This window comes from Nothobranchius furzeri, chromosome 11 (assembly GCF_043380555.1).
Source record: "Nothobranchius furzeri strain GRZ-AD chromosome 11, NfurGRZ-RIMD1, whole genome shotgun sequence".
Lineage (NCBI taxonomy): Eukaryota > Metazoa > Chordata > Actinopteri > Cyprinodontiformes > Nothobranchiidae > Nothobranchius > Nothobranchius furzeri.
This window is the reverse complement of record NC_091751.1, coordinates 50,099,157-50,125,105: the sequence shown is the minus strand read 5'-3', so window position 1 is coordinate 50,125,105 and position 25,949 is coordinate 50,099,157. Positions and strand designations below refer to the sequence as shown.

The 25,949-nt window shown below is 41.2% G+C and overlaps 3 protein-coding genes across 4 annotated transcripts in view; 1 reads left to right on the top strand and 2 right to left on the bottom strand.

The window, feature by feature from the left end:
* Positions 1 to 307: 307 nt before the first annotated feature.
* On the bottom strand, positions 308 to 7,209 carry asb10 (ankyrin repeat and SOCS box containing 10). 2 transcript variants are annotated; one of them, XM_015956712.3, is made up of 5 exons: positions 6,757 to 7,209; positions 3,935 to 4,202; positions 1,959 to 2,463; positions 1,341 to 1,454; positions 308 to 1,023 (listed from the first exon to the last, which is right to left on the bottom strand). In XM_015956712.3, the coding sequence occupies exons 1-5, from the start codon at positions 7,076 to 7,078 to the stop codon at positions 838 to 840; spliced, it is 1,395 nt and encodes a 464-aa protein (XP_015812198.3). In that variant the 5' UTR covers positions 7,079 to 7,209; the 3' UTR covers positions 308 to 837. The 2 variants fall into 2 exon arrangements, with proteins under 2 accessions (XP_015812198.3, XP_015812200.3); XM_015956714.3 differs by lacking the exon at positions 6,757 to 7,209 and adding an exon at positions 4,307 to 4,649.
* An 8,604-nt stretch (positions 7,210 to 15,813) lies between these two features.
* On the bottom strand, positions 15,814 to 16,563 carry h2bk1 (H2B.K variant histone 1). The gene is made up of 2 exons (XM_015956711.3): positions 16,391 to 16,563; positions 15,814 to 16,325 (listed from the first exon to the last, which is right to left on the bottom strand). The coding sequence occupies exons 1-2, from the start codon at positions 16,502 to 16,504 to the stop codon at positions 16,089 to 16,091; spliced, it is 351 nt and encodes a 116-aa protein (XP_015812197.1). The 5' UTR covers positions 16,505 to 16,563; the 3' UTR covers positions 15,814 to 16,088.
* A 1,730-nt stretch (positions 16,564 to 18,293) lies between these two features.
* Positions 18,294 to 25,949, top strand: part of asic1c (acid-sensing (proton-gated) ion channel 1c) — a 186,918-nt gene continuing 179,262 nt past the window's right edge. The window contains exon 1 of the mRNA XM_054741124.2: positions 18,294 to 18,416. Within this exon, the coding sequence (XP_054597099.1) occupies positions 18,357 to 18,416 (60 nt within the window). The 5' untranslated portion in view covers positions 18,294 to 18,356. The remainder of the gene's footprint in view (positions 18,417 to 25,949) is intronic.

Genomic DNA, 25,949 nt, shown 5'->3' with positions numbered 1-25,949 from the left:
CCTTTTTCCTTTGATCATGTGGGGTTTTAAACACATTTTGGGTACTTATTTAATTTCTTTAACAGCAATTTATTTATTTTGTCCTTCCAAAAACAATTACATACACCCCGAAACATTTCTGTGACAAAAACAAACATTTATTAGGATTTATTTTAATTTAACTGCATTTCTAAAAAATGTTTATTGTTATATGAATATGGCATTGCATTTTAATGTCAAATTACTAAATTTGTTGTAAATAATTAGGTTGTAATAAAATAACACATTCAAACATTTAAAAACAAAATCAAACGTTAACAAACTCTTATTGTTCATCATTTAATAAATTCAAATGTTACTTTATTTGGCAAAACTCAAAAACCACCTTCTCCCTGCAATTTATTCATAAATAAAAATAAAATAAATCTTAAATAAATATAAAATCAGTTAAAACAATAATTTTAAATAGTGAAATTATTATTTGTGATGTTCATTTTAAATACACAAAAAATTGTATAAATATTTTCTGAGAAAATATATTTTACCAATGTAAATTGCGTAACTCTGACAAACTGACGAAAACTCGTGCATAAAATTACAAGCACGTCATTTCATTGACATCTAGTCAGAAAAATGAACAAAGATAAAACAAATTATTAACCAGAAATTGGCATTATCCCCGTTTAGCTCTCATTCCCATGCTACGGCTCCCCCTGGTGGTGCAAAACTCACAAACTGAAACGTTGATTTGGATTAAAAGAGGCAGAAAAACAAGCGGCATGTGCCTTTTTGCCTTTGAAAAAGCAATAGTTCCTTATATTCTGAGTAAGTTTCCCTCAGATCGAACTCAAACAGCTCTTAGTGTACATATCCTCTGCACTCCAGGAGCAGGTAGTCTTTTATAAAGGTGGGCAGACTCAGTTTTGGGACCACCTTGCGTACTCGACCCTCCAGGAGGATCCTGAGTCTGCAACGGGCCAAGTGCTGCAGCGAACGAGGAGTCATCGCCAAGGAGAAGATGGACTCGAAGAACTCTCTGTTGTTCTGGTTGGATTAACACAGAATAACATCAAACGTTAAAAATAATTTTAAAATATTAAATATCACATCAGTCTGCTGGGGAAACCTCCTCAAGATCCTTTAATTTTCTCTCTTAATAGGTGAAATAAAATGAAAATTATCACCTAATAAATGGAGAAAATGGACTAAAACTGTTTTAAAACCACATCATATGTTCAAAGCATTTCATTTTAAAACGTATAATTACTAAGAATAACACACAGCCCCCATTAGGAGAGATAATGTGAAAAAAAATCCACTTTTGTGTAATCTTGTTTGTTGTAATGACTCAAACGTCTTGCCTTTAATGCCTCTGCAGGCACAGACTCCACCCAGGTGTCTGTGACTTTGAGGTGACTGTAGGCGTTCAGGAGGACCTCGATGGTGGCTGGAGACTCTGAGCAGTGCTTCAAAACCTGGAATGTAACAACTCACAGCAGAGCTGGCAGACTCCTATAAAAACTTAAGTTCATGTGCAAGCTTGTGACTCCACACAACAGAAGAAATAAAGTAATTAAACACTTGTGAAATGAACAGATTGGTCTTCCCTCCAGGGGTTTAACTGGAAATTATGCAATTAGTGCTAATTAATCTCTTATTAACACTTGCCTAATTAGGAACTAGGCATTTTGTCTAGTGCACGTGGGTTCACTGATAGTTGTAGTCTGTTTCCTGCAGAGTGCCACACTTTGTGTTGTGCCATGAAAAGGGGATGATTTGAACTTGTGAAACCTGCAGAACGCTGCAGTGATTCAAGACTCCTAATCTGTTGCATGTGCGACATTTGCTAATGATGCAAAAGAAAAGAGCCACCTTGATGAATAATTGGTTTACATTATTAATGCAGAACTTTCTGGGTAGCATTCTCTCCTGCATCTGCATGTTTTGTTTTAATGGTTTCCTACAAATAAGTTTCCTACCGTGGGGAGTGCACCGGGCCACACTCTGATTGAGCCATGATTGAGCAGAGCACGGACGATCCTTTCTGGGTGATGTGCAGCCTTGTAGCACACTACCTTTAAGATGTTGTGCATGGGGGCTTCGCCGCCATAGTCCATGTTGTTAGGCCAGGCTCCGTTGGCCAGCAGCAGATCTACAACATCTGGATTTGCATTCTTGCAGGCCATGTGCAAAGGACTGCGTTTGTCCTGATCCACGGTGTGGACATCAGCTCCTGCCCCCAGCAGTGTCTGGCACAGCTTGAAGTAACAGTCGAGGTCCTGCAACTCCTGCGGCTGGGCGCACGCTGCATTCAGGGGTGTGAGACCCTCGTAGTTCTGTTTGTTCACAGCGGCCCCGTGGCGCAGGTATAGCTCAACGTGGTCTTGCAGGCCATTTCTGGCTGCTACGTGTAACGGAGAGTCGTCTTCATCCAGGCTGCAACCGTTGATTGCAGCTCCATACTGAAGGAGATGCTTGGCACATCTGCAGAAAAGGAGAAATTGATCAGTGCATCCTAAACTTTATACCTTACTCATACAAATAGGCCTCGAGAGGAGCTAAAGTGGTCCTTAATCAACATAAGCCATTATCTTTTAAATGTGATTATTTGAAAATCTTTCTCTGCCGGATCATATTTATTGTGTAAGGATGATATTTTCCAGCACCTGTTTGATCACCTGGACTATTAAGATTACATTGTGTCTTCGCTGGTATTTCATGGATGGTATGATAAAAAGATCATAATTATTACGGCTGAACATCAGGTAGACTATTGTGATCCAAGAAAACAAAAAATGCATGCACAAGAGATTTTAAAGGCACACTTGGCAGTTTTTACTCGCTTTTAGCACTCCCTAGTGTCCATTTAGTAGAACCAAAAGCAAAAATTATCTCCTCGCTGTCCTTTTGTCGTTTTAACAACTTTATTTAAATGCTGAAATGTCTCCTCAACCTTTATTTGTGTCTACAGGAGCAGTTCATCACCGAATTAAACAAATCAGCCGTGTTCACGATCTAAAATCTACTGTAACTCTCTTTTCACGTGTCTGAGCAGAACCTCCCTGAACCGTCTACAGGTGGTTCAGAATGCCTGTGCTCAGCTTCTGACCAAGTCCTCCAAACACACCCACATCACCCCGCTTCTCCTCCAGCTTCACTGGCTGCCAGTCAACTTCAGGGTTCATTTCAAGATCCTGGTTCTGGTCTATAGGGCCTTACATGGACAAGCACCCTCTTACATTGGTGATCTTCTTAGTCCCTACACCCCCAGCAGGTCCCTGAGGTCCAGTGATCAAAGCCTACTGGTTGTGCAGCACCAGGCTAAAGACCAAAGGTGACAGATCATTTGCTGCTGTGGCCCCCAGACTCTGGACCTCTCTCCCCCTGAGCCTGAGATCAGTGGTCTCCTTCAAAAAGCAGCTGAAGACTCACTTGTTCAAGTTGGCTTTTGTATGACCTTCTTCACCACTCTCTCTTTATTCTGCTCTCCCCACCTATTCCACCTTCCTCAGGATCCACTGATTTCCCTCTTTCCTATTCACTCTCTCTCTTTCTTAACTTTTTTTATTTTAAATCCCAATTGTCTATTTTTGCTCATTTTAAATATATTTTTAAACATTTTCTAAATGCTTTTTTATATTTTAACATTTTTTGTTTTGTTTTTGTGAAACGCCTCGTGATTTTTATCTTGAGAGGCGCTATAGAAATGATATTTTCTTCTTCTTCTTCTAAAATATGCAGGAAAGGTGCTGGAAGCAGACTGCAGTGCCGGGTATGTCCACTCTATTTAACATGTAGCAGCTCGCTAGTCTGACGTTGCAAGTGTGATATTCTGGCCATAGAGGGTGGGAGGGGTCTGAGTAAATTTCATTAACCCTGTAAAGGGTCATTTTAGCACTTACCAGCTCAAGAAAAGGATTTCAAAACACAAGCATTTTTATTCCATCACACTTACTCGAGGGATTCGTGGCTTGAGCAAACATGCAAAGGCATGAGGCCTTCTTCTGAGGTGGCATTTGCGTTTGCACCATAGGTCAGCAGCAACTTGGTGCACTCCGGCTGGCCGTTTTCACAGGACTCGTGCAGCGCAGTGGTGCCCCCTGGTGCCAGGTCAACGTTTGCCCCGCGCTGAAGTAAAAGTTGCAGGCAGTCTGCGAATCCTCGCCCGGCAGTTATGTGAAGCGGCGTCGTCAGCTCCTGCTCGTAAGTCAGAGACCACAGTCCTGCCAGCAGGAGCAAAAGCAACAAAGTTTAGAAGCAGGCATGTCACAAGAGTTCTGGTTTAGTTCATCAGCAACATAGACACAAAAATGACTTTTAAACCCACTGAGGCCTCTGTAGTTAAAGCGGAAGTTCTTCCACTCTTCTAAATTGCTGGTGTCATAAATGGCATCAATGAGGCTGCTGTATTCGTCGTCGTCCACAATGCTGAGAACAGTCAGCTCATCTCCTACAAGAAGAGAATTCCAAAACTGCAGGATGCCTCCCGTGGCCTTGGCTGTGGCGATCACATCCTCACGGTATTTCTTTGGCTTCTTCCACTTTATCTTGGGCGCCAAATAGGCCATTTATTCCCACTTAGCTGGTTTTTCTTAGTTAAAGCTTGCAGTTGTGTGGTTTGTGATGAAAGGATCGCTTGTGTGGGTTGTTTGTGCACACGGGGCTATTTCAGGGAGGTGTCATGTGATATTGCCCTGGTAAACCATGCCAGAGTAGTTCATGGGAGCCAAGGCATCAATTGACTCCTGCCTTAGTTTTTTATCCACTCTACTAAAGTTTGTGGAAAAATTAACTTTTACATTTTAGGAAACAAAATCTCCCAAAATGACTGATGGTGATGGGTCGTTTTGTGATCATTGCGTGAGTAAAAATGCAGGCATTAGTCTAACGGACTGAGTCTATAACGGTGATGTTTCTCATAAAGAAAAGATAACAATGGACTAATGAGCTTTGAAAGAAAAGCGTCTGGACTTCTTTGAGTTGCTTGAAGATGTTTCACCTCTCATCCGAGAGGCTTCTTCAGTTCTAAGGTCAAATGGCTATGTAGCCAGTGTATCAGAGAAACTCAGGAGGGTTTTCTCCAAACACAACATACCAGTGTACTTCAGGCCCAGCAACACACTCAGACAGAAACTGGTTCACCCGAAAGACAAAACCCCTAAACACAAACTGAACAATGTTGTGTATGCTGTACAGTGCAGCGAGGAATGCCCAGACCTCTACATCGGAGAAACTAAACAGCCACTTCACAAGCGCATGGCACAACATAGAAGAGCCACCTCCACGGGACAGGACTCAGCAGTCCATTTGCATCTAAAGGACAAAGGTCAATCTTTCGAGGATGCCAACGTTCACATTTTGGACAGAGAGGACAGATGGTTTGAAAGAGGAGTAAAGGAAGCCATTTATGTCCACTGTGAGCAACCATCTTTGAACAGAGGCGGTGGTTTACGACACTAACTGTCTGCCATCTAAAATCCAGTTTTGAGATTCCTTCCCAGATGTCTCAACGCCCACGCATATCCTGGGCCATCTGACCCACATGATAGGGTGGGGCCAGGCTTCACAATGAGCTCACCCGAAACTCTGGCTGAATAGGACCCACACCCACCCTCACACCTTGGCTCATGTGTTTATGTAGAAGATCATCAGGGGGTCTTTTGTTCCCTCTTCGGGGGGAAACTCCCACTGGGTTTGAATCTGGGACCAGTGTTGCCAGATGTACGATAATTATCGTATTTGTACCATAATTTTGGGCTCTGTACGATGTACGATCAATAGTTTCAAAAATCCTCAAATGTTCGATAATTTCACATTGCATCTAGTAACACTATCTTTTGCTGTGGCTTTCCCAAGTCAATTACATAATTTTAAACTGTTCTGAAGTCAGATTTCACCTCAGTGATTACAGGTTTATAAATGTCTCCTACAAACTAATGAAAAAGAGAAGTTTGAAAATGATGTGAAAAACGCTGAAATCAAGCTATGTGGCTTTTTAGCCCAGCACAACATTGCAATGAGAAGCACAGACCACTTAGTACAGGTGATTAAAGGCATTCTGCTGTGACAGACAGTGAATCAGATGAGATAGAGATCAGCAACTAGGTGAGTAGGCTGCTGTGTCATTTATTGGGTCCGTTTTTCCACTGCTGTGATGTTTTGTCGCGTGCTTTTAACCTATGTAGAAATGAAATGAATAGGACTGCGCAAATGTGCACACTGTGTCAATGCGTGGAGGTCGGAGTGGTGCCGACACACTCTGCACGTTTATAAGCATTATATTACTGGTTTTAAAGATGTTTATTTAAACAGGGCAATATAAAACACCTTCTTTGTTATATTATATTGGAGTGAGAAGTCGTTTATAGAACATTATTATCAAATTTATAATGTACGATAATTTGTACTGAAAAACGATAATTTAAGCCTCTCTGTACGACATTGTGGGATTTTGGAACTGGCAACACTGTCTGGGACTCTCCACCATTTGTCCTTAGAACTGAAGAAGCCTCTCGGATGAGAGGTGAAACGTCTTCCAGCAACTCAAAGAAGTCCAGACGCTTTTTCTTTCAAAGCTCATTAGACTACAATGACCTGGATGACTGAGAACCTTCACAGACATAACGATGGACCCTTGTCATATCTATAAATATGACAGTGCTGTCTCTTCAAAAACATGTTGAGATACTTCTATTTACACGTTAAAGTCATTTTAAAAGATTGAATAATGGATTAAATAAACAACTTAATTACATTTTTATTTTTTTGAAATCTTACCTTCTCCCCGTGCGACCCAGCGCATCTCTTCTCCCCGCGGCTCTATAACGATGTTTGCTGTGGATCCTCTTGGAAACAGTTGCTTCAGTGCCTCCAGGTCTCCTGTATACAAAGCATTTTGGACAACCACGTCTTGACAGGTAGCCGGTGGGCGATTTTTGCAGGATCTGGACTGGTCCACCTTGGTCTCTTTCTTTAGCATATAGCTGCTAAAGTGATGGGAGGCGAGCTGCCTCCTGTACTTGTCTCTTTCCAGCATGTCCCTGTCAAGCTCAAGGGAACGCAAGGCCGTGGAGGTGAAGGCAAAGCTGCTTCGGGACATTGTAGCTAGGATTTGTCTCCAGGAGGTAAAGATTGTTTTAAAAGATGTGGATGAACAAGGGAGACGGTCTAAGAAGACCTGTCTCACTTGAGTTGTTGAATCCTGTCTGGCCGTTGTCCACTTTTAGCCTGCAGGGTTGGTTTACAGAGTTGTTTTGATATTCGGCATGAGACCCCCTCCCTGTGGTGTGACAAGTCGAGGCTATTTTTATGCCTCTCTCTGACCTCTAACGTTTGCTTCTATCTGACAGCTTTTAGTTAGGCTGCAGATTGAGTCTAATTGTTTGTATGCTGCTGCACTTTCTGCACTGTAACTGCTAAACAGAATGTTTCACCTATTTTGTAATTTGAATTGCTTTTATTTTTGATTTATTCAATATATTTACCTTCAACTGAACCATGTTCAGCGCTTTGGGCTTCCTGACAGGCTTGCGGAAGGCGCTTTATAAATAAAGCTTTGATTGATTGATTGATTGATTGATTGATTGATTGATTGATTACTCTTTTGACTATGCCTTTTGTCTGTTTGTTAAATTAATATCTACATTTCTTTGTTTGATTTACTGTATTTGCTGTTCTTGCTTCTGTAAAGCACTTTCAATTGCCTTTGTGTTTGAAATGTGCCATACAAATAAAGCTGCTTCTTTTGGGATGAATAAGGAAATAAGTGAAGAGAGAGCTGAGTTGGAAGGCGAAGCTCTCGATTTACCATTTGATCTACGTTCCTACCCTCACTTATGGTCACGAGCTTTGGGTAGTGATGGAAAGAATGAGATTGTGGATTAAAGCGGCAGAAATAAGTTTTCTCCACAGGATGTCTGGGCTCTCCCTTAGCTTGGTCATCCGGGAGGGGCTCAGAGCAGATCGGCCATTCTTCCTCATTGAGAGGAGTCAGTTAAGGTGGCTCGGGCATCTGGTTGCCTCTTGGACGCCTCCCTGGTGAGGTTTTCCTAAAGAAGACCCAGGACACGCTGGAGGGTCTCTCGGCTGGCCAGGGAACGCCTTAGGAATCCCCGGAAGAGCTGGCCTAAGTGTCTGGGGAGAGGGAAATCTGGGTCTCTCTCAGACTGCTGCCCCCGCGACCCGACTCCAGATAAGTGGATGAAAATGGATGGATGGAAATATGTTTTAAATTACACAGAAAGATGATGTTTGCCAACCAGAATGAGGATTAAATAAACAACTATAGTCATTATTCATTGTTGCGTCTGCTCCCTCCTTTATGTGTCTCCTGATTTGTCTCCATCCTCTCTAGTTTCCCTTCTGTGTCTCATAGCGCCCTCATGTGTCCTTTGTCTGCGTCTCAATATTGTGTCTTCTGTTTGTAGGACCTTTTATCATTCCCTCAGGTCCGGTGTTCGTTATCCTCTGTCCCTCCAGTTGCAGCTCCAGCCTCTTGTTCCCCAGCCCAGTTTATGTGTGTGTGAGTTACTTATGTCTCTGTGTGTGTGTGTGTGTGTGTGTGTGTGTTAGTCCTTCCCGCAGCCTTTTAGTTTGGATTTGTAGTTTTAGGTTTATCTGTCCTCCCTTGGTTCTGTTTCCCCATTTAGGTAATTATTGTCACCTGCCTTCCCTCCAGCCCTCACTCCACACACCTGCTCCTCATCTCCTATGATAAATGATAAATGACCCGCACTTGTATAGCACCTCTCAGAGTAAGGACTCCAAAGCACTTTACACTACAGTGTATCATTCATCCATTCACACACACATTCACACACTGATGGTGATAAGCTGCGATGTAGCCACAGCTGCCCTGGGGCGCACTGACAGAGGCGAGGCTGCCAAGCACAGGCGCCACCGTTCCTCCGACCACCACCAGCAGGCAAGGTGGGTTGAGTGTCTTGCCCAAGGACACAACAGCAGAATTCTCTGTCCGGAGCCGGGATCGAACCTGCAACTGATTACTGGACAACCCGCTCAACCTGTTGAGCTACTGCTGCCCCCCTATCACTCCAACCCCAGTGTATAAAGCCTCTCCTTGTCTCATTGTTCTTGTCGGTCCATTGTTTGTAGTTCTGTCCGTCTTGTTTCTCTGTGTATAAACCAGAGTTTTAGGATTTCCAGATCTTTATCTGGTTTTTGGATTTTGGCTCACAGCCTTGGATTTACTTTGTTTTTGGCTCTCCTTTTAAATAAAGGATTTTACTTAACCTTCATCCCTGCCTCGTGTCATCCTGGGTACTGCAACACCATATCGTGACAAGACTGACTGCAGTAATAAAGGAAAAGATGCACAACCTGAACATTTAATTAATGTTTTTGAAACAACAAACAGGAATGCCCTGCTTGTAGGCCCTTGCAAATCTCTCTCTCTACACTGTATTTCTTTTTCTCTAGGAGCTCTAATGGATTTTATGGATCCACCCGGCTCCCTGCTTTAGAACATTAGGCTGAATGACTGGCAACCGCTGTGTCGCTCTGCCCCACGTGTGGCGCTCTGATGACAGAGGGACGGTACATAATTAAGCCTCTTAAGCCGACTCACTAGGCATCTGATAAACATCTCTTTTGACTGATGAATGGCCGTTTTTCCAGAGGTACGAATCAAACCCGATGCACCAACGATGGGTTTCTAGTAGGGTTTCTAAAAGCTAATCTAAGGGTTTTCATGTGACCATATGTTGGATTTGATGCACTGTGCATAAAAACATACACATTTCTACGAGTGTTTGTCCCCCTCTGTGAAGGGAGTCTGTGAAGATCTGCAGAAACAAGGTTTGCACCACAGGTGGAGAAGTTTTTTTATGCCTTATTCAGCATTTAAAAACACAAAGGCATAGCCGCGCGTCATCCACACCTTAACGATTGTTCCAATATGGAAATCAGGGTCATTTGTTTTATGTTACAGTTCGGTAATAGATGCCACATTAAACAGAACGCGAGTAAGAGTTTCAACTTTGAAAACACACATTACCAGAGAGAAAGAGAGAGAGTAGGAATATTGTTTTTGCGGCTGAAGTACATCCTTTTTAAATGATATACATAATGAGTTTATAATATGCATCTGGGCTACCTCCTCTCTACTTTGATGTCTTCCAAATGGCCCGGGTGTCATCAGCAAAACATGTAGGCACTTTCCTGCCTCATTGACTCCCAAATGTATTTTAAATATCATTCCTGGTAACGCAATTATTTAAAACGCTGAACTAAACACTTACTAATGGGGAAAAAGACAGCCACCACGATAAATTCATTTCTCAAATGGTGGGCATTCATGTTTCTTTTCTTTTTCTTTTTTTCTTGTCTCTGCAACTCTGATGGAAAGAAAACAGCATCAGCAGTAGCATCAGCAGCACCCCCTGCCCTCACAACCCCCCGTGGACATATTAGATCTTTGGTTTCTTCCACCAGTAGCTGCCTCTCTGAGTTTTGTTGCATTGTGGTCAACCGCCATCCCGTCTGCGGGCTGGACATCAGCAACAGCCCTGATGAGAGTGAGGCACTTCATTTATGCAATCACAGGCAATTAGTTCCCTCTGATTATGAGGCCCTTAATGCTATTTTGAGTACTGTGGCTCACATTAATACAGGAAGAGATTACACCACGGCCCTCCCAACACACTGAGCAGCCATTTAATACACCGAGAACATAATGAAATGTACACAGTAATTACAGTAATATTAAATGCTAATGGGTCTGCAATTGGATCTTACTCTTAGTTTAAGAAGGAGTCAGAAGTTTAGAGAGAGCATTATAGCAGCAGAGCACTCAATTAACCATCAGGTGCCTCTTATGTTTCATGATTTATAAAAGCGTTTCCAATCAGGAGTTGTGTGAAACGAGGACTAATATCTCAGCAACTCGGAAACAGAGTGATTATACACGATTTACATGTTTCAGGTCACATGGTGACGACGAAAGAGAGGATCTAAAGTTTCTATCCTGGTGGAACAAGTGTAGGTCACTGTGGCAACATGGTAAAAGACAATGAGAAGGCTTCGATTAAAGCCACACGTCGTACCGCGCACACGCCCACAAATAGTGCTGTATCGATAATGTAGGGCCACTGCATGTTTTCAGCATGTTCCTGCTCAGATGCACCTGATTCTAACTGCTGAATGATTTCAGCCTTTGGGATCTCCAGGAGCTGCTAATCACACGTTTTAATCAAATCTGCAGAGTTCAAGCAGAGAAACGCCTAAATCAGGCGGGAAACTGGTACTCGCGATTGTTGCTAATGCTACAAAAATAATATGATTTAGCGTAGTTGAATGCTACGCTAATCACTTGGCACCATCCATCCATTTTCAGCCGCTTATCCGAAGTCAAGTCGTGGGGGCAGCAGCCTAAACCGAGACGCCCAGACTTCCCTCTCCCTAGCTACTTGAGCCAGCTTCTCCGGGGGGAATCGCAAGGTGTTCCCTGGCCAGCTGAGAGACATGGTCCCTCCAGTGTGTCCTGGGTCTTCCCTTGGGTGTCCACCCACCCAGCCAGACACCCTCACCAGGGAGGCATCCAGGAGGCATCTTTGGCACCAAATAGGGGAAATTCTAATTTTGAAAGATTATCTCGTAGTACAAGGAGGTTGTCAAATCTAAGCTTTTATTTTTTTCTTTTAAACTACTTCAGCGTTAATGCTCTTTAATGTCAATTTGAACCAAATCAGGACTTTGGCGGAACTTCCTGAGATCTCATCACAAAGCTCGAGTTCTTGGTGACGAACCCAAATGAATTTCACGGAACTAAGAACTGAACAGTTGCTCCGAACTATTCAGCAACGGCATGATTACTTTTTCTGTATTCTTCCAGCTCCGACCCCACTGTTTATAATGTATAGTATCGGTCTTTGCGGATTCCAATTGTCTCTCAATGCACTGATCACCACGCAAATAACCCTCTGTTTCATCATGACAATTGAAAGGTTCATATTTCAACTTAATAGTCCTTTATAACTTTAACCATCTATCACAACCTCATTTCATTGCGGCTGCAGTTAATACGCGCTTCCCTGCCAAGTGGAACATTTTCTAATGATGCACTCTCACATGAAAACAAGGCAAGCCATCCCAAGCTCTGCATCACTCACTAATGCATCCATCCATAATGTGTTCATAGTAGTCTGCCTAAAGCACACAGCGATGTGACTGCTGCTAGGCCGGGCAGGAGAGGAGGGGTGTTGCGGTGCAAGATACAAAACCTAAATGGCCACGATAATCATGAGCAAAGTCACTGCCATCAAAGACTGCATCACCCTCGTGATAACAGCTCATATCATTACAAGTAATACTGAGGAACATCTGAAATGGGTTTCTCAACAATAACAGTCAGTGTCGGGAGTCACACCCATGTGCATTATCACAGAGAGCCTGGCTTTGTGGGATGTTGATAAGCGCCTTCTAATAGGTGTACGTAAAGCCTGATGTAAACAGCATCCTAATTAGAGAGACCTTTATCAGTTCCTCCGTTTTATGCAGATTGAACTGATGCAAACGCTGGTGTCATTATCTCGTAATCAAGTGCTATTCACCGTCATCTCTTAAAAAGCTGATTGAAATGCACAACAAGGATCTGAGTGTTGCATTATTCTCCGTGCCAGTTTTTAAATATGTCATTTTAGGGGTTAACTGAATAATAACCGTCACCAATGTCTATGTGAACCTAATCAGGGATTAATTTAGAAATCAGAACATTGTCATATGTAGCAGAGCATCTTACGAGAAATCACACGTAAAAGTGTAAAGTAAGTGAACTTCATTCAAATTAGTCTTGTTTGTATTTCAGATCTTTTACGGTGTAAAAAGCTTAAATTAATTCAGATTTATCTCATTTTTGCTCCAGGCTACCAAAAACAATAGGCAAAAACCAACTTTTTTTTTCAACATAAAATTTTAACTTTTGTTCTAAAATATCAAGTTTTTAGAATCAATTACTTCTGGAGTTTAACAAAAATTGTTTGAAAGCTTTAAAATGTGTTCTCTGTTTTGTAGCTAGCTGCTAATAGCTCCAACTGTAGCTCCTTGATAGAATTTTGCATACAGATAATTAAAGTAGGTTTGTTGAGTTTTAGAATTTAAATAGTTTTTTAGAAGTGAAGACGTTCTGGCTCTCCATTATTTAGACCAACTATGCTTCAACATTATTTTAAAATCTGCAATAATTTTAAGTGGTATGATTTATTTTGAAGGAATCTACAGGAAGTGATGTTGACTTTTGTTTTGTTTAGCTTTATGAATGCTGCCTGTAGTAATTTTGGTCCAGCAGAGAGCTAACCTTAACCCTTAATATAGAAAGCCATCCAGTTGACCTAAATAGTGATTATAAATCCTCAGGGCGGTGATATACTTGCTGCTTAACGACACAAACGCCTGTTTAAAATGGCTGCCACATGTTACTTGGAGCGTTGTTTGTGTGTGTCCCCCAAAATTAATGCGACGTGATCGAACGCTGCAATATACGAGTAACCAGTAGGTGGAGTTGACAAAATAAGTGAGATACGCTCACCATGGTGACTCTGTTTCTGCTTTAGCAGTGGCGTGTCCAGATCTTTTAAAATGGGGTGGCCCAGGTGAGGTACAACTTTGTGCATGGGTGGCACCAATGGTTATGCTTTTTTTGTTTTACCCCCAAGCCTTTTGTGGACAGTGAAAAGCCTATTCAAAGGTAAATTAGTGTGGTGACACTTGGGGTGGCCAATCAGATTCCAAGGATGGCATGTGCTATCCCAGGCCACTCCCTGGACACGCCCCTGTGCTTTAGAGGTCTTTCACACCATCTACGATAGTGCTGCTGTCCTTTTTGTTTCTATCGTGATCTCAAAATTAACTAGTTAGTGAGCTTGTTTATTGACACCATGTTTGTTTTGAAGAGGAGAGGAAACATTGGTCCCCCTTCCCATGAGCTCACCACTCGTGCGAGGGGCCAAAGGGGTCGGGTGTAGTGTGTGATGGGTGGTAGTCGAGGACGGGGAAATTGGTGGCCTGATCCTCGGCTACAGAAGCTGGCTCTTGGCACATGTCACCTCTCTGGTGGGGAAGGAGCCTGAGTTGGTGTGTGAGGTTGAGAGGTTCCGACTAGATATAGTCGGACTCACCTCAACGCATGGCTCTGGCTCCGGAACCAGTTTCCTTGAGAGGGGTTGGTCACTCTACCACTCTGGAGTTGCTCCCATTGAAAGGCGCTGAGCAGGGGTGGGCAAACTAGTTCCTGTCAGAAGGAGCTTCAATTCCCTCCGACAAAACTTCCAAGACATTCCAGAGTAGACCCGCTGCTCCTCCACATCGAGAGGAGCCAGTTGAGGTGGTTCGGGCATCTGATTAGGATACATCCTTGACGCCTCCCTAGTGAGGTTTTCCGGGCAAGTCCAACCGGGAGGAGGCCTAAAGCGACACCCAGGACCTGCTGGAGGGACAATTTCTCTCACTTGGCCAGGGAACGCCTTGAGATTCCTCTGGAAGAGCTGGCCCAAGCGGCTGGGGAAAGGGAAGTCTGGTTCTCTCGACTTAGGCTGCTGCCTCCGTGACCCGACACCGGATTAGTGGAAGAAAGTGGATGGGTGGCTATTTTAGCCTCATTATCTGAATTAACTTTAAAAAAATCTTTCCTTTGTCGAAAATTTATGTAAATTTTCATCTCAGGGATAATAATATTAAAGAGAAGGAGTAGAAAGAAGAAGGAAGTGGATTTATAGTTAACTTACTAGAAAAACGTGCTATAATATGGTTTTGAAACTCTGTTGTCTTGAAAGAACTGGGAATTTGCGTCCTCTGCTGGCCAAAAATAGAACAACACTCTAGTTTCCAACAGCAATTAGAAGGGGGGCTGCTGCTACAAGTTTGTTCTTTTTAGCCATTTAGAAGTGAAGATTTTAGCTTTAAAATAATTTGAATCCTTTTGTCCTTTTCGGGAATCAAAATAAGGAGGAGTAGAAAGAACAATACCGGTATTTATAAAGTTAACTTTATAACATCTTTACAATATATATATTTTGAAGTTTGTACGCCATATTTTCTAGTGGGATTGTTCAAAGGTGAAAATGATCTTGTAAGAATGGGATATTTTGTTAGAACCATAAATGTGATAACGCTCCAATTTTATTTTTGCACATTTTCCATAGATTGTAGTTTTTTTCAAATTCACATTTATAAAATACTGGTTCATTCTAACAAAATTACATGTGATCAGTTCTCTTATTAAAACTAAAATGTTACAATTCATAACTAAAGATGAAAAAATAACCAATTTCTTTAGCTAAAGGACTTTCAAGTGCAGACCCACTATTTCTGGAACACCTTAGAAAATAATCCGTTCTTGTGCAAGCATGTTTTGACTCATTGCTTGAATTTACTAATCAGCATCTGGTGGAAAGCTTTCCCAGCTCAGACAGCTGCTCATCTCATTTATTCAAGCTGTTCAGTACAGGTGCTGCAGCCAATTTTAAAAAGGATAATTATGAGGGGCAGAATTGAGCAATTTTATTAGAAGATGAATTAAATCAGAAAGCTTATGACGGTGCTCATATCCAGTTCTAAGTCCACCAGCCTGCAGGTTTTAATTTTCCCCTGTTCCAAGCAGCCATTTCAAATGACATCAGAGATTATAGTACCTATTAGTTAACCAGTATTATTGACTCTAAAGTTTGGAAAAGATTTAAGGTTAAATTTAAATAAATCTCAACTGTTTTAATTCAATACAGTTAGCAATGATTTGTCATAGATTATCCAAACCAATTCCGACCGTCGTTCCTTTAACCCACAATTTCAAGTTTATACAGAGCCCAAAAACAACAAATTAGACCACTTTCCCCAGAGGACCTTTATTGCTGTAAACATTTTGACACAATCTTATGTACAAAAATGTATAAACCAATTCTCATGGGCAACAATAAATTATAGCAGTAGTTCTACAATCACATTTGAATTAGGAACTAAACGCTGTGCAATTGCTCCCTCTAGCGGTATAAAGGTGAAAAAATAAAAACGTGGCTTAAAAAAAAAAAAAAAAGTACATTTGTGCCTTTATTTAAGTGGCCACGATGGTGGCCACTAAGAGAGTCCACTAAATCCAAGGTTCACTTGGAGCTGGTGTATTTAGTGACGGCCTTGGTGCCCTCGGACACGGCGTGCTTGGCCAGCTCCCCAGGCAGCAGCAGCCTCACAGCGGTCTGCACCTCTCTGCTGGAGATAGTGGAGCGCTTGTTGTACTGAGCCAAACGCGACGCTTCCGTGGCGATCCTCTCAAACAGGTCGTTCACGAAGGAGTTCATAATACTCATGGCTCGGCTGGAAATCCCCGTATCCGGATGGACCTGCAGACAGGAGGGGGGTCAAAAGATTGTTGGAGCGTTTGGCAACAGCGCGAGCCGTCTCTCACCTGTTTTAAAACCTTATAGATGTACATGGCGTAAGTCTCTCTTCTTTTGACTCTTCTCTTCACTTTTTTATCGCCCGAAGTCTTTCCCTTCCTCTTGGACAAGTCGTTAGTCATGTTGTAAATGGAAGAACTGTTAATTCCAGTAGTATAAAATGAGTTCTACCAGCTAATTGGCTCACGTGGTGCTGTTTTAAAGAGCTTCACTTAATTAGTGGCTAATTTGAATCACCTGGGTTGGTTTAAAAGTGAGTAGGCTAACTCACATGTTTGTCACCTAAACTGGCTACAAGAGGATATTCATGGGTGAAAAAATATATATATTTTAGTTTTTTTTGTTTGTTTTGTTTTGTGTTTATTTAAGTTTAGATGAGGTGTAGCTACCCAAATGCACGTAATATTTGTGTCCACTGGGTGGCACACTTGCTTCACTTTCAGAAACTAAATAAATCCTGCACAGGTGAAGTGGCATGATTATAAGTGGCTTGATCATTTTTTTCCAGCATAACTTATATGCAGTTTTATATGAATATTATCAAACGTCTGTATATGGTTAGTGTTTTTGAAATGGTTTTATTTTAGAGTTCAATGTTATTTGTGTCCTCTTAGCGATTTTGTTTTGGGCCTGATTAAAATGCATAAAAAGTATTGGATTTATTAATTTGACCTAATTTAGAAAATTATGGCAAATGTTTCCAAAGGTTTGTGGCCAAACATTGTTAATGTCACATTGTGTGTGCATCATCAAACAACAACATCAAGTGGTATTTGGGCTAGAAGTGGCAAAAATGTCACATACTGACTTTGACCGTGACATGACTGACATCCAGGCTTTTAAGGGGTCTACTTGGTCCAGATTTTAGGGGGTCAGGTTTGTTTGCCAACACGCGAGCTGGAAAGAAGTGGTGAGGTTGATTTCTTAAATGTTAAAGTAAAGCAAGAATGACCTGCAAGGTACGTTTTGTGGTTTAAATAAGCCAGTGCTAGCGTGGAAGCCTTACATTTGCCCCCGGTCTGTTGGGGGTTGGAAGGTTCATGGGTGCCCCAGTTGTCATTACCCTAATGGTCAAATGTTGAGTACCCAGATGTGTGCTACATTGTCAGATGTCATAATTTTGTCTACCAGATGTCAACCACTGGCTAATTATATTTAGGTCAGAAAATAATTTAAATGTGTTACTGTTTCATTAGCTAAAGATGATAAGCTCCTGGTTCCATCAACTCACATAGATGTTTCTATTTTATTAAATGAAAGGTCTTTTTTTTGGCCTCAAATTGCCTAATTAACACTTTATTCCCCAGCCTTGTGCTAAAGATTACTCAGGTAATTTAATTATAGCATTTTTCTCAACTTATACTGCTTTTCAATTATGACTCCTGAAACCATAGAGGTAACTGGTAATAGGTGAGCTCTTTTAATTGCTGTTGAGGCAGTGTTAATGTGGTGTCTTAATGTTAATGTGCTTACATGTTTTCATCTCTGCAGCAATACATTTTAAAGTCACTGATAGGACTTTACTATGTTGAAGGAAAATATGTCCATTCGTATTTAATTTGGGCTGAAAGTTTTACATCTAATATTCAAAACCTTCATGGAAATTTTACAGATTTTTTTAAATAATAACGAAAAATGCTGAGCCATTTAAACTTGTTTTTATTTCGTTCAGTCTTGGAAAGGCCTCTAATTTGACTAATTACACAGCTATTAATGTTGTTATATAATCCAGGTTGTGACAAATATTCAGTCTTGTACATTTAGTTCATCTTTTAATTTTGCCCTCATGTTTGGCAGCAGAATAACTGAAAAGGCTCCTCTTTAAATGAAGGAGTTATGATCGGCCATTTGTAGCAGCCGTTGAACAAATGCAACTGCAGTTGTTGACAATAAAACCTTTTATTTCCTTCTGTTTTCTGGCAGATCCTTCCTGTTATGTTTATCTCTGAAAAGACTAAATGAAACAACAAAGTAATGTGTGGCAGATCTGTTTCCTCACGTCACCCGTCTGTTGCACGAACAAGAAAATGTAAGGTAGGTTTTTAATTTTATTTTATTGAGAAATAACGCAGTCCTTTGTGTCTATAGTCTGCCTGGCAACAACAGTTTCAAACCTTAAACTCAGATGATCTTAGAGGTGGATTAATGGAACATTAGCTCAGATGGTAGTTGGTTACTAGCTCCAACTAAACCTCCAAGACGATAGTTAAATATCCAATGCTGCATTGCTATCAGCCAGTCCATTCAGTGTAAAAACTGCTCTTGTTGTCATGGTTACTCATCAAGAAATAATGCTAGGTAACATGACTCAGGCTAAACAATGTGAAAATTTTTGAAACATCTTTAAAGAGGTCCTTCTCTGAGAAACCATTTTTATGTTTTGAAAGTGATCGGTAACCCAACATGAAAATTGTGTCCTACACCAATTTCCTTCATTCTGAGAGAAAATAGACGATAAAACTCTAGGATTTGAGAAGCCTGACAGATCTACGTCAATGGGCTTGGACTCACCCATCTTGGCTCATAACGGTGGAGGCTGTTGTTGGTTTGGCGTCCAGGAAACAGGAGAGAACATCTTGGCTAGTAGACGCTAACCATTAGCATTAACTCCACAACATGGCCAATCTCCTTTAGGCTTGTGTTATTTGTGGAGATAAGATTCAAAATAATTTTATTGTCATTGCACAGGTGTACAGCGGAGGAGGGGCGCGAGGCTCATCTCGCTAGCATGCGTCATCAGTGACTGCGTGGGAGAGGGGTGGGGGTGGATGCTTGGCCTGGCGGGGGACCAAGCAAGGCCTGGCAGCCCGCCAGACTTATAAAGCGCTGGGACAAACCATGAAATTGACTTTGCGCTCACTAAAGAAAGCTCATGTAAGGGGTAGTAAAATGTAAGTATATTAAAATAACAAGGCTGAAATAGTATGGCTTACATGATGAAACATCAATGCTGCAAAGCAAATTGAGTCAGTGGTAGAGTCGTGTTGCTGTTAACCAATCAGAGGCGAGATGTCCAAATATCAGAAAAATAAGACTTCAGATCCTGTTGTCTGAAGCGACTTTCTTCTCCAGCTGAATTATCTGCTGAAACAAGCACATCTGAGTCCCCCCCCCCCCCCCATTCATTCACACTTGCAAATGTATTAAAGCCATACTGCAAACATTTTATATTTTTAAACACTTGTTTTGAATGAAATGTCACTCAGACCCCTACCGCCCCCTGTGGTCAGAATACTGCATTTGCGACTTCAGAGTGGTGGGCCGCCACCAGTTCGACTTAGAAACAAACGGAGCTGACATTTCTGGTGCTGCAGTCTCGTTCCAGCATGTTTCCTGCATGTTTTAGATCATGAACACAGCTGATTTGTTTACTTTAGTGATAAATCACTCCCGTAGAGACCAGCGAAGTCTGGGGAGACATTTCAGCAGTTAGATAAAGGTGTTAAAAAGATGAATGCATAACGAGAAGATACGTTTGATTTTCAGTTTGACCACAGAGGATGGACACTAGGGGGTGCTAAAAGCAAACAACACTGCGGAGTGTGCCTTTAAAAATATAATTGAAATACCTCTTTAACCCCCCCCCCCCCCCCCCACTGTCCTAATGGGTGACCCTGCAAGGAAAGTTGACCATTGAACAGGGATGATGGTTTATCCCTTGGATCCATGTGGCAGGGGTGAGGAGTGACCTGTCAAGTGGACCTCAAGGGATAAACCATCAATCCTGCTCAATGGTCAACTTTCCTTGCAGGGTCACCCATTAGGACAGTGGGAGGGTTAAAAATAGAAATGTGGATGATTTCTTTGTCTTTTATGCTGCAATTTATTATGGTTAAACATCAAAGTATTTTTTTCATAATCTTTTTCAGTTGATTTGATCAACTGCTTTTTCCCTCTAGTTATGATCATCTTGATTGATGATTACTGTGTGCAAGCTGCTGATTATTTCACTAATAGAAAGTGATGTGTGTTGGGAAAGTGATAAATCGTCACTCTTGTTTCAGTCACTGATAAAAGTAGCATTATTGAGTCATAATAATAATGCTGAGCTGTCCAGTGTTGCATCTCTGCCCCTTATTCTTAACGCCGTGATTTATGCACTCTTAAATGTCAGCTGCTTTAATGCTGTATTGAGTAATACAGGGTAAAATGTTCTTTGAGGTACTTGCCAAAGCTGCATAATTGAGCCATCACATACCATGGCTAAGCGTTCGTTCTTTCTAAGGCTGCATCAGATTGGTGCAGTTTTCTTGTCTTTGGATTTTCTCGATGACCTTTTGTAATCGTATCACATTACTTAATACATTACACCTTAAAGAATCTGATGATGATGCACTGTTATCCTATTCCCTTTTCAGCTCAGATCAGATGTTGCTTAGCCACAATAATGTTTTATCTCCACAAATAACACAAGCTTAAAGGAGTTCCGCTGTGTTGTGGAGTTGCTAATGTTAATGATTAGCTTCTACTAGTCATGACATTCTCTGCTGTTTCCTGGATGCTAAACAACAAAACAGCTTTCCCCGTCACAGTCCAAGATGACTGAGTCCAAGTGAGAGCTTGACATAGAACGGTCAGTCTTTTCATATCTTAGAGTTTCACGGTCTATTTTCCATTAGAAGCTAATGCAGGAAATAGGTGTAAGATGCAATTTTCACATTAAACTCTGAGTTTTCAAAAATAATAGGTAATAAGTTGTTCCCCAATGAAGGACCTCTTTAAATGGATATGGATTAATATGTTTGCATGGGTGTAAACATTTCTCATTGAATCTGGAGAAGGCGTTTTATCGCGTCCCTCGGGGAGGACCTGGGGGGATACTCCAGGAGTATGGTATACCTGGTCCCTTGATTCAGGCTGGTAGGTCCATGTGTGACCATGCTAGAGCTTGGTCCACATTGCAAGCAGTAAGTTCGGATTGTTTCCGGTGAGAATTGGACTCCGCCAGGGCTGCCTTTTGTCACTGATTCTGTTCATAACTTTTATGGACAGGATTTCTAGGTGCAGCCATGGTTTTGAGGGATGCTTTTTGCAGATGATGTGGTCCTGTTGACTTCATCAGACCGTAATCTACAGTTTTCGCTGGAGCGGTTTGGAGCAGAGTGTAAAAGAGCTGGAATGAGAATCAGGTCCTCTAAATCCAAGGCCATGGTCTTGAATCAGAAAAGGGTAGCATGTCATCTCCGGGTCAGGGACGAGGTCCTGCTCCAAGTGGAAGAGTTTAATTATCTCGAGGTCTTGTTCACGAGTGAGGGAAAGATGGAGCGTGGGATCGATAGGCAGATCAGCGCTGTGTCTGCAGTGATGTGGATGTTGTACCGGTCTGTCATGGAGACAAGAGAGCTGAGCTAGAAGGTGAAGCTCTCAATTTTACTGGTCAGTGTAAATTCCATCCCTCACCTACGGTCATGAGCTGTGGGTAGTGTCCGAAAGAATGAGATTGCGGATACAAGCAGCCGATATGAGTTTTCTTTGCAGGGTCTCTGAGCTTCTCACCCTATCTCTAAGGGAGAGCCCAGTCATCTGGGAAGGGCTGGAAGTAGATCTGATGCTCCTCTACATTGAGAGGAGCCAGTTGAGATGGCTCAGGCATCTGGTAAGAATGCCTCCTGGACGCCTCCCTGGTGAAGTTTTCCAAGCATGTCCAACTGGGAGGAGACCCAAGGGAAGACTCGGGACACGCTGGCGGGACTATGTTTCTCAGCTGGCCAGGGAACGCCTTGGGATTCCCCCTGAGGGGAGTCTGGGCTAGGGTTGTCACGGTATGAAAATTTAACCTCACGGTTATTGTGACCAAAATTATCACGGTTTTCGGTATTATCGCGGTATTTTTTAAACGGTGTTGCATATGTTCAGAAAGCATTGATAGTCCTGTTCTACACAAACTGAAATAGTTTTGAAAAGGTTTAACAGTGTTTATTAAACCTAAAATAACACAAAGCCTTAGCAAAAGTGCAACTTTTCACAAGTAAAGGAACAAATAGCTTCTTTTTCTGGAACATGTTACAGTAGTCAGTGCAGGTTTAAATTATACAAATCCAAACATTCAAAACATAAACAATATGTAAACAAATCAAAGAAACACCACTTGTTTTCTCATATACTTGTTTTCTTCATTATCAAAATGAAAATCTAAAACTCCAGTCCACACTTGACTTGAGCACTGTACAAGTCAACCTTAAAAAATATGTATTTAAAACAAATAGCCACTTTAAACAAATGACTAAAATAACTACTACACTATGTAATCAAATCCAAATGTTCAAGTATAAATGGCATTGAATAAGTAAACAAATCAATGACAAGGAACTAATTGTATATTTCTCTTCATCATCAACAAATAAGATGCTTCATCCAGCAACAGGGTGTCCGTGACACGGTTTAAATGCTGGCAGAGGACGCTGCGGCTGCAGTATATAGTGACTCGTTGCATTCTCCCTCAACCAAAAGTCCTCGCGTCATGCATTTAAGCTAAAATGCTAATTTTAACTTACCTTGCACTGGCTGTGGAGACGTGGGTGATGGTCACGCAGATGTGCCATTAGATTCGAAGTGTTGCTGCCTTTTACAGACACTTGTTTCCTGCACGTTCTGCAAACGGGATAGCAGTCTTCTATTAACTGTCCCTCAGCAATTTTCAGAAATCCAAAATATGCCCATACTTCCGATTTAGTCTTCTTTGAGGGCTGATGGTTGTCCTGGGCGCTGCCGTCTCCTCCTTCGGCCATTATTTCAGCTTCAAAGTTTTGGTTGCAAACTAAAAAGTGCGTGTGCGCGCCGCGGGAACTTCAGCTGAAGCGACGGTGGCTGGTAAGGGTCACCGCGCTGAAACCGCGGCCACGGTAAACCCACCGAGATAATTTCGTTTTTTAAAAACTGGACGGTTATTTTTATTGTCAACTTTTTTACCGGGGTTTACCGCTATACCGGTTACCGTGACAACCCTAGTCTGGGCCTCCCTGATTAGGGAGCTGCCCCCGCGACCTGACCCTGGATAAGCGGATAAAAATTGATGGATGGATGTAAAAGTACATGTATGATTCTTATGGAAAAAACACATTATTATGTTCCTTAATTTAAAACCTAATTTTTCAGTGTGACACATACATTAAATACTGCAATTAAATATATGTACTATAACAAGTTTAAATAAAAAAAAAATCAAACAGTCATAAAACAGGGAAGTAAATTTGTCAGTCAGCTATCATCTGAAGCTCATCTTAACACCAGCTCAATCTCCATCTAAAGCTGTTATCCCTCTACTCGTGTAATTGTAACATCTTACACAGATCTCTCAATTAAACAGTTTTTACTTGCATTATACCTGCTCTGTGCCTTTCTCTGGGGGAGGATTGTTTTTCCCCTTCTTGCCTCAGGCATCCCACTAATGCTCGTGGAGAATCAGCAGGGAGGTCTCCGAACAGAGCCGTGTTCTCAGATATGAAATGCTGCAGAATATTGTTCAAAACCTCTTTGACTAAAGCAGCACTGCAGCATCCTTAAGTAGCATTTAAACTTTTATTTTAGTTTAGGCTTTAAACATGCGTTAATTTAGCCTTTTGCTTTTATAGTCAGCTCTAAAGATAAACATGTTTTTCTGTAAACACTGATTGAGTGTACCTTGTATATTTGGTTTGATCTGATTCTTTAAATGAACTTCACAGGGTCTTTATATATGGTGCAGTTGGAGTTCAGAAGCTACAGAGGAAATCTGACTGAAACTTGAACTAAATGCCTGATTTGAGCTAAAGCTGTAGTTCAGAATTAGTCTCCCTCTGCTGGCAGAGAAGGCAATTACAGCTAGCTTGTTAAAATCATAGTTTGCACTCAGTTTTATTTTTTAAGCTTCAATCCTTCTGATCCTAACAAGATTACAAGAAAAAAATGAGTAATGTTGCAAAAAAAAAAAAAACAATTAAATCTTTTGGACCTTTTTAGAATTTCGAAAATATGTCAGACTTTAGTTAAAGTTAAAGAGTTTAGATATCAGTTTTCACCCATTCACAAAAAAAATCATCTCAGGGACAAAATAGGTGAAATTAAAATAGAGATTAGTCAATCTAACTCATTCTTCTGTGTTCCAATCATATTCAGATTCAAATGCAACAACAACTATTTTAATCCAGATATGATATCAGTACAATATCTATCTATAAACTGCCACAGATTGCATTCAATATTTGATTCGTTTTATATTTTAAAATGAAATAAAACAAATGGACATGAATTGTAATTAAATCTCTTTTAAAATGTTGTTGATCTTTGTTGAAAAGCTGATATTAAACATTTCTTGTCCTACCTTCTATAAAGTACCATCCCTTACTTAATATTTTTTAATTATTACAGATTATGTTTATTTAACAAGGACAAAGGCAGTTGTTATTCATGTGAAAAACACATTGAAGGCACCAGGCGTACTGGTTTCTAGGCTAATCTGTTACCCACAGATAGGCTTTAACAAAGAGAAAACACAAAGTAAATAAACTTTACTATAAACTGCAAACATGTAAAAGACATGAAGAGTAAATGACGAGTAAATGACGAGTGAAACATGTAAGCAACATGAATATTCTCTTCTTTTTTTCATTGAGCATATAATTGTTATGGGTCATATTTCTAATGTTCTAACAAACCAGTGAAAAGCTCAGGGCATTGGATCAGAGACTAGTTTATGCTTCTGTCTGCGTCGGTGCAGAGACACGCAATGCCGTTAACTGCGGTTGCGAGTGTTCTCCAACAGGCTTGCAAGGATGAACAGAGTCAAGCCTACGGAAATGACAAGAATTCAATTCAAATCAATTCAAGTTTATTTATTTAGCACCAAATCACAACAGGAGTCGTCTCAAGGCACTTCACACAGTAAACATTCCATTACAGGTCAGTTCATTAAGCCAATCAGAAAAAAGCTCAGCAACGTAGGTTTAGTGGTGACGAGCGCATGAAGAAGTGGAGGAAAAGGAGGGACAAATTTGTCCGTGTTGAAAAGTCTCTGAAATACATTAAACACAATATAAACACAGTAGTAAATTCACTATCTTGGACCAGATACAGGACAGGATACCCCAGAACACAGCTACGCCCTCTGTTGTCCTGGCAAGGAATTGCTTTGCAGCACTCACTAGGTGTGTTTGAAGTCCGAGAGCAAACGTCTCTGTCAATGCGTGTGCGCCTCTACCTTGTGGAGCTGACGCTGAAGCATAACCCATTTAGTAGGGATGCACAATATATCGGCATCAATATCAGTATGGGCTGATGTAAGTAATTTTTTAACATATCGGTATCAGACCGTTAAGAAAAACTGGGCCGATATTACCAGCTGGTATTTTTTTCCATCTTGTTTCTGTTGGTGTATCTGTTTCAGAGGGTGAGGGGGGTGATGATGATGTGTAAGTGTTTAGAAGAAGAAGAAGAAGAAGAAAGTATCATTTCCATAGCGCCTCTCAAGATAAAAATCACGAGGCGTTTAGTCCTGTGACAGTGATGGTAACCATCTCAGAAGCATAAATGTGTGTGGTGTGTGTATGTGTGTATGTATATATATATATATATATATATATATATATATAT

Bases quoted from the DNA above. Each gene is read 5' to 3' on its own strand.
- asb10 (XM_015956712.3), bottom strand. From the start codon at position 7,078: ATGTCCCGAAGCAGCTTTGCCTTCACCTCCACGGCCTTGCGTTCCCTT. The intron at 2,464-3,934 runs GTAAGTGTGATG...CCTTTTCTGCAG, and splicing joins TCAAGCCACGAATCCCTCGA to ATGTGCCAAGCATCTCCTTC. The intron at 1,455-1,958 runs GTAGGAAACTTA...GTTACATTCCAG, and splicing joins GGCCCGGTGCACTCCCCACG to GTTTTGAAGCACTGCTCAGA.
- h2bk1 (XM_015956711.3), bottom strand. From the start codon at position 16,504: ATGACTAACGACTTGTCCAAGAGGAAGGGAAAGACTTCGGGCGATAAA. The intron at 16,326-16,390 runs GTGAGAGACGGC...TCCTGTCTGCAG, and splicing joins TCTATAAGGTTTTAAAACAG to GTCCATCCGGATACGGGGAT.